Source organism: Phymastichus coffea, unplaced genomic scaffold (assembly GCF_024137745.1).
Source record: "Phymastichus coffea isolate CEN01 unplaced genomic scaffold, Cenicafe_Pcof_1.1 PCOF00134, whole genome shotgun sequence".
Lineage (NCBI taxonomy): Eukaryota > Metazoa > Arthropoda > Insecta > Hymenoptera > Eulophidae > Phymastichus > Phymastichus coffea.
Genome location: NW_026706945.1, coordinates 532,919 through 540,234, shown reverse-complemented (window position 1 = coordinate 540,234; position 7,316 = coordinate 532,919). Strand labels below are relative to the sequence as shown.

Below are 7,316 nucleotides of genomic sequence, written 5' to 3'. Positions count from 1 at the left end.
ATTTGGCATTAGTGTAACTGTTTGTCTGTGTGCTTTTGAAGTGTGTGTATATATAAATGTGTATATGCATGCTTTGCACGTGGGATACGTTAAACGGTGCGTACTCTTAACCCTACTGTGTTTGTATTTTGTAATAATTCTTTTTGTAATGCTCTGGAGTTTTGTATTTAAAATATATTTTAAACAATATATGTTTTTGTATTCTAATTTGAATGGGTAATAAGTAAATTTTATTATTTGTATTCTGATGAATGAGTGACAGGGAAATAAATTTGTTATTGTTGTTCCGCTAATTATGAGTTTGCCGGTTGTAAATTTAATGTCGGACTCGGAAGACGGCAATGACGATGTTTGTAACAGCTTTATTGTTAGTTCAAATAAAATGCCAGAAAATTTCAGTACAAAAGAAACTACTTCAAGATACACATGCTCTTGTAAGTGCAGTCATACAACTCCTCAGGTAGATCCACTATTCAGAATTATATTCAGAGATGAACATATTGCCAGGTTAATATTTTTAATATTACGTGATTGTTAAATAAATAAAATCTTCAAATGTTTTCGTGTGTTCTTTTAATTACTAATGCTATTCTATTATTTAATTCTATTGATATATATCGTAACAAAACATTTAGGAAGTATCGTCTGAGAATTGAGGATATTTTAAAATATGTATTAACATCTAAAATTGATGATCAAAATAGTGGATTGTCTGCATCAGATTTAGTTTTAGAAGTTTATGATCCAGCTACTGTATCTATCGTGAATACAAATTTGCCAAGAGTTCCGAATTCTACTAACAAATTTGAAGTTGAAAGGCCTAATAACAGTCAAATTGAGGCTCATCAAGCAATTAATTATCATGATTCTTCTTTCAATGTTTTGGAAAAGGTTCGATTGGAATTGTCATTAGTTTTAACAATATTTTTCAAAAATCAATGTAAAATTGGATCTTATTGCAGGAAAAAAAACAAGAAATAATTAAAGAAAATGAAAAGAAAAGGAAAAATCAATGTCTGATCCCTATAACGTTTCCCAGTAACAACCATAATTTAGTAGATAATGTACCTCTACAAAAGGTTTGTTGAAATTATGCTTCATTTTACATATTATCTGAATCAACTATGCATTTCAGAAAATAAAAATTGAAGACACGATGGAAAATAAAACTAATGTTCAACCAGAATTAGAACCCAAGGTTGGTATAGTAATATAATTCCCAGTATTTATTAAGATTACTTCAGTTGAACTAATTACCTTTATTAGCAAGTACAGGCAACTATCAATGATGGAAATTCTTCAGCTTTATCAATAATTTATCAAAAAATATTAAAGCAAGAACATCCTCAAGAAAATAGAGATTTAGAAACTTGCTTTGACAATTATTCTGTACAAATAGGTTCTTATGGATATTCTCAAGACAAAAGTATATTTATATCAAAAGATGGCTTAACATTTTTTGTGCCAACATTTAAAAGAGGTTGGAATCGCTATTTATAAATATTACATTTAAACTTTTAAATCATAAATTGCTGTACCATTATTTTTTAGGCATGCAATTTGTAATTTTAAACATTGAAATAGATGAAATTACCAAAGTTTTCACTCATTTTTCCAATATCAAACCGTCGATATTTTTCTTTGTGACCAAAAAAGCTGCTGAAGGTATAAGAAATTTATTGCGTATGAATGATCCAAACGGACCTTACATAGATGCTGGAAGCATGAGTAATTTAAAAATTATTTTTATCATATTATATTAAAAATACACGTTACTTAGACATTAAAATTAAATTATTAATTGTAGATGCCATTCATCAGCGAATAGTAATTTTACCTTCAGTAATCAGTGATGAATCCAAAGAAATAATAAGGCAGTTGTTCAAAAATATTCCAACAATAGATATAAATGAAAATTATGCAGAAAGTCTTCTAGGAAGAGACATTCCTATGACTGTTAGTATTTTTTCCTTGCTTATTTTTTGTATATATCCCTGTTCAAAAGTTGCAGGTTTAATGTGGATTGATAATTAAAACTAATTTATACATTTCTTAGTCGAACGCTCCAGCAACGCCGACAAATCATCAAACACCTTCAAATGCAAATAATCTCGTTATCGAGAGTGAATGCTATAGTGAAATGAAAATAATACAAAATACTAATGACATAGGAGTCAAAAAAAATAAAAATTTATGCACAATATTTTTCTGTCGGGTTTTAAGGGTAGGAACATTTGAATACCCTAAAAGAAGAGTATTTTCTATAGATATAAATGGTATAAAATTTTGTATACCACACTTAATAAACGGTAAAGCTTGTTTGAAACAATGATTAAGTAAAATAAATGATTTAAGATCTTATTTATTTATTGAATTTTTTTCACAGTTTCTTCAATCGTAACAGTGTATGTCAAAATTGAAAAAATAGTTAAACTCAGAATAAGTTTCTCTGAAGCATGCCCAGTTATTTTTTTACATATAAGTGCTGAAGCTGCAGCTAGAATTAGATCATCAATTGGCATGAATGATCCAACTCACCTAGATCCTGATTGTGGAGGTTTGTTTTTAATGAAATATATGTGCGAAATAAAGCATGTTTTTAATTGCTACATTTTTTTCTAAAGATGAGACACGCAATAAAATAATTATTCTACCTCAACAATTATCTGAAAACTGTAAGATTATACAAAAACTTTTTAAAATTGGATTGGTAGAAAAATTGAATGAAAACGTTGCAAATAACATTCTCATAAAATCATTTTCAAAAACGGTAAGATTAATTGTTTATAACTGAAAAAAATGAAATTTTGAATTGTACGAAATTTTTCATCCAGACTGAGTTAATAAACCCAATTGCACTAAATGTGAATGCAGCATCAGAACCTAATGATAGTAATAACAAAAATATTCGTGTCAGTTTTGTATCTAATTCAGTAAAAATAGGTACTTACAAATGTGTGCAATTGGATACCAATGTCGTAATTTCCACCAATGGATTGAGTTTTCATGTGCCAAAAGTTGGTAGTAAGTATTTCAATTCAGATAGAAAATAAATATCCTAATATTAAAAATAATTATGTTTTATTATTTTAGGTCATGTTTTCAAAAACATTGTCATACCTTTCAATGAGATGACCAAAGTTTATTACTGTTTTAAAAAAATTTTTTCACTATTTGTCTGTACCACTGAATCTTGTGCAGAAAGAATAAGAAGTATACTAGAAATGCCTATGATCAACAATGGCAATGTATATTTCAATCCAAACAGCGCAGGCAAGTTTATAAATATATATGAATGGATTGTTTATTTGATGATAACATTTTAATTGTTATTTTTCTAGTAAGGGCTGAACAACGAATAACTATTATATTCAATCATTCGAAGTTACATGAAATACCAATACTTAAAAATCTGTTAAATCATACAATGTCTGAGGAAGTAACAAAAAAAGTAGCTCGTCAAATGAAGCTGAATAAATTGGTAACTTTCTTCTATAACAACAGAATCTATTAACTTCTATTAATTAATAATTACAAAATTTGTATTTTTTTCAGTAAAATAATTAAATTATGAACAACCAAACAATAGAATATTTTTTCTTATAAAACAGGAGTTGAATAGACTAATCATTTAAAAATATTTTGTATGTACAAATAAAGAATATATTCTGTATTAATGTTCAATTTTATATACGATAAATAATCTCTAATCAACTATAAGCTCAGTAAACAATAAAAACTTATATTTTTCTTTACTGTTTATTCAAATATAACTCATTTTTAAAGTAGGTATCAGAGTATCAAATTTCTTATGTACTTTTAAGTTGAATATAAATTAATTTCTTTAAAATATGTTCAACATTCATTAACAAAGTTATGTGCTTAATAATCTATAAATGTAATAAATATTTCATTTCTGTAAAAATGTTGGAGCAGCACCTGTCATTCGATTTGGCGCCTTTTTGGTGCGCTCCTCCGAAAAGCGCCACTGCCCGCCCTGAGTACTGTATGTATTTTAGGCGTGAATCTCTGGTTTTTGAAGTAGATTCAATTTTTATAAATTAATTTTAAATTTATTCAAGTGTGTTTTAGCATTCCCAAAACGAGATATTATAGGGTAGGAATAATCAAAATTCTTTACATAATATATTTTAAAATATCGATGAGTATAATTGTATATTTTTTGAGGTTAAGATTTTACATGTTCGTGCATTTAGTTGAACGCATTTTAATGATCTTGCAACAATATTTAATAATAACTACTTATTTTCTTCGTTTTCAGTTCTCTATCTTTCGTGAATCTATAATAATGTTTATAATAGATTTGATGAATCTGTCAATTAAATTTATATATTTTTTTTTTTTTTGGTGTGAAGTTTTTCATAACTTGTTGACGAAAGTAAGCTGGTTTTTGTTATTCGTTTTACAGGAATAGGTTTACTATAAATTATGGCAGGAAAAAGGTCTGCAACATCTGATCTTAATGCTGATAATTGGAATCAAGAGGATGAACTAGAAGAAGCTGGCACATTTCAAAAAGCGTCAGAGGAAGTGTTGAACCGACGTATTGTCAGAACAGCAAAACGACGTCTTGGAGGGTCAACAGACGTAATTATTTGATTTAACTGATTGAATTTTTATGTTTTTTAATTATTTCAGTGAACTTTTAATTTTGTACAGTTATCAATGGAAATTCTACAGTTTGTATTCTTTCATTGCAGGATACAACAAAAAGTGCATTTGGTTCATTTACAGGCTTCAAAAGTACTTCTACTGCAACAAATACTTCTTCACCTTTCAGTTTCTTATCAAAAACAAATTCAGATAGTGGTATAGCTAGTTCGTCAAGTTCGAGCTTCATCCCTAATAAGACTCCAACAACAAATGGATCAACAAAGATTGCAGAAAACGGAATAGGCATGTCTTCAACTTCAACATCCTCTAGCCCCTTATTGTCAAAAGACACAAAATCAGTATCTACTGAAAGTAGTTCTCCTAAAAGGCCTCCAGAATATTATGCAAAGTTGAAAGGACTCAATCAAAGTGTTGCAAAATGGATAAAAACTCATGTGGATGCAAATCCAGTATGCATATTAACACCAATATTTCGTGATTATGAAAAGTATTTGAAAGACATTGAAGCAAAACATGGTAAGGAACTTGAAAGCACAAAACTGGTAGACAAGTCTGAAGGGAAATTAGAGTTCAAGTCGAATGAAACAACTCAGTTGATAAGTCAAACTGAGAAAAAGCCAGAAAGTTTCATTTTTGGCAGTTCCAATCCAAAACCTACCACTGAAAGCTTTAGTGGTAGTTGGAAACCAGAAAAATCAATATTTGGTGGTTCTGGTTTGAGTGGAAAAACTATGTTTTCTGGAGATAAGAAGAGTCCCTTTAGCGCAACATCAACTGTAATTTCTGACAAAAGTCCTTTTCTAATGAAATCACAATCAGAAACCAAGCAAAGTGAAACAAAGTCTGAAGAAAAACCTGCAACATCATTGAGTTTTCCAAAAATATCTCATAATCCTGGATTGTTTAGTTTTGGTCAGACCCCCACAAGTACCACAAGTACAGTTTCTACTGGATTCAGCTTTGGAGGGTATATATCAAGAATTTAAAAATAATATTATATTTTATTGAATTGAACAGTGTTTGATTTGTGACATTGATTTCTTCAGAGGTAAGCCTTTCACATTTGGACGACCAGCAGCAAAACCAACAGAGCCAGAGGAAAAATCAGCTGAAAATGAAAACAAAGAGGATGAAGACGATGAACCACCAAAACCAGATTTCAAACCAGTCACAGAAGAAGGATCAATTTATGAACAGAAGTAAGAAACAATTTAAATAATGTAATTTTAAATAGAAAATTTATGAGTATTTTTCATTGTTGCAGGTGTAAAGTCTTTGTAAAAAAGGATACCATTTACAGTGACCGAGGAGTGGGTACTTTATTTTTAAAACCAGCTCCTAATGAAAAAATGCAGTTGATCGTGCGTGCTATAAACTGTTTAGGAAATCTGTTACTGAATACATTGCTAAGCGAGAGCATACCGATAAAACGCCTGAATAAGACAAACATAATGTTGGTGTGTGTGCCTTTGCCAAACACGGATACACAGCCCGTTCCAACTCTACTTAGGGTCAAAACATCTGAAGAGGCCGACGCTCTATTCGAGGCTCTTGAGAAGCACAAAAAATAATGATTTTGCCAATTTTTGGGGCTTACTTAATACATTATTTAGTTCATGGGAAGAATGTCCGTTTTCGTGATGTTTCAATATTTTACGACACTGGTGGATTTGTTTCAAGCATTTTTTTCCGTAGCTGTTTAAGGTATAGCTATTATTAATATTTCAGCTAAATATTGATAATAATCTTGTGTTCGCGTAACTTCCTATAAAATAAAGAAAGCTTTCAAATTGAAAATAATTGTGATAATTTAAAAAATTCTGTTAATTGTAGCAATTACAAACGGAACTGTTTATTAGTACACTATTTTATAATAAAAAATAATTTTCATTTTAGAATATTTTACGTTTTCAATTTTAACTCAATTCTTTTCAATAGTATGTAATTTATCATTATCTTGAATTAAATCCACTAGTGTCAGCGCCTTTGAATTATACTGCAAGAATGAGATAATCCAAGAAAAGAAATAGCAAGTTAACGTTTTGTGTAAAAATGTATCTGCTACGTACCTGAAAAAAGCCTGTATAGTTGATAATACAACCAGTTATGTAAATTTAAGATGAGATATTTGCAGAAAAGCAAATTAGTTGAATCGACGACTTTTTTCCGTTGATTGACCTTTTCATTAAATGTTTTGTAGATCTTTTTTAAATGTTTTTTAATTGTAGATAATTGTAAAAAATTGATAAAGTGCAAGCCGAAATTTGTAGCAAGAATTTCAGAATATTCAGGTATGTAAGACGCATTTTTGATCATGAAGCGTTTACATGCACAGCGTGAGAATACTTTGTCCAAAAATTTCGATTGCACATTAATGAATTACCACTGAAATATTTGTGCATTCACATGTATGACTCTGCATATTATTTTATACTGTGTTTGAAGACAGTTATTTTTTTATGCAACTCAAATGTAAGAACTGAATGTGGAATATAATTTCCACTGCCATTAGTATACAATTGCAAATTTAAAAAAAATAATTTAGTAAACGAAATAGATAACTTGTACATAAATAAATTGCTGCTAAACTGAAAATTGAATAACATCATTGAAACCTATCGTCACCTTGATAGTATATATCAAATAAATCGGGTGGTAAAATAAATACTAGTACTTTTTTT

General features: G+C 29.2%; 2 protein-coding genes across 3 annotated transcripts; both read left to right on the top strand.

Moving 5' to 3' along the window:
- Positions 1–94: 94 nt before the first annotated feature.
- Positions 95–3,728, top strand: LOC131671739 (uncharacterized). 2 transcript variants are annotated; one of them, XM_058948405.1, is made up of 14 exons: positions 95–507; positions 636–891; positions 963–1,079; positions 1,136–1,198; positions 1,276–1,480; positions 1,552–1,728; positions 1,808–1,956; positions 2,057–2,309; positions 2,387–2,557; positions 2,625–2,770; positions 2,835–3,024; positions 3,094–3,273; positions 3,342–3,481; positions 3,556–3,728. In XM_058948405.1, the coding sequence occupies exons 1-14, from the start codon at positions 296–298 to the stop codon at positions 3,556–3,558; spliced, it is 2,262 nt and encodes a 753-aa protein (XP_058804388.1). In that variant the 5' UTR covers positions 95–295; the 3' UTR covers positions 3,559–3,728. The 2 variants fall into 2 exon arrangements, with proteins under 2 accessions (XP_058804388.1, XP_058804387.1); XM_058948404.1 differs by having other exon boundaries at positions 1,267–1,480; positions 3,556–3,724.
- Positions 3,729–3,988: 260 nt separating this feature from the next.
- Positions 3,989–7,231, top strand: LOC131671718 (nuclear pore complex protein Nup50). The gene is made up of 5 exons (XM_058948363.1): positions 3,989–4,117; positions 4,430–4,608; positions 4,722–5,602; positions 5,682–5,834; positions 5,900–7,231. Exons 2-5 carry the CDS (start codon positions 4,450–4,452, stop codon positions 6,204–6,206), a joined length of 1,500 nt encoding a protein of 499 aa, XP_058804346.1. The 5' UTR covers positions 3,989–4,117; positions 4,430–4,449; the 3' UTR covers positions 6,207–7,231.
- The last annotated feature ends 85 nt before the right edge of the window (positions 7,232–7,316 follow it).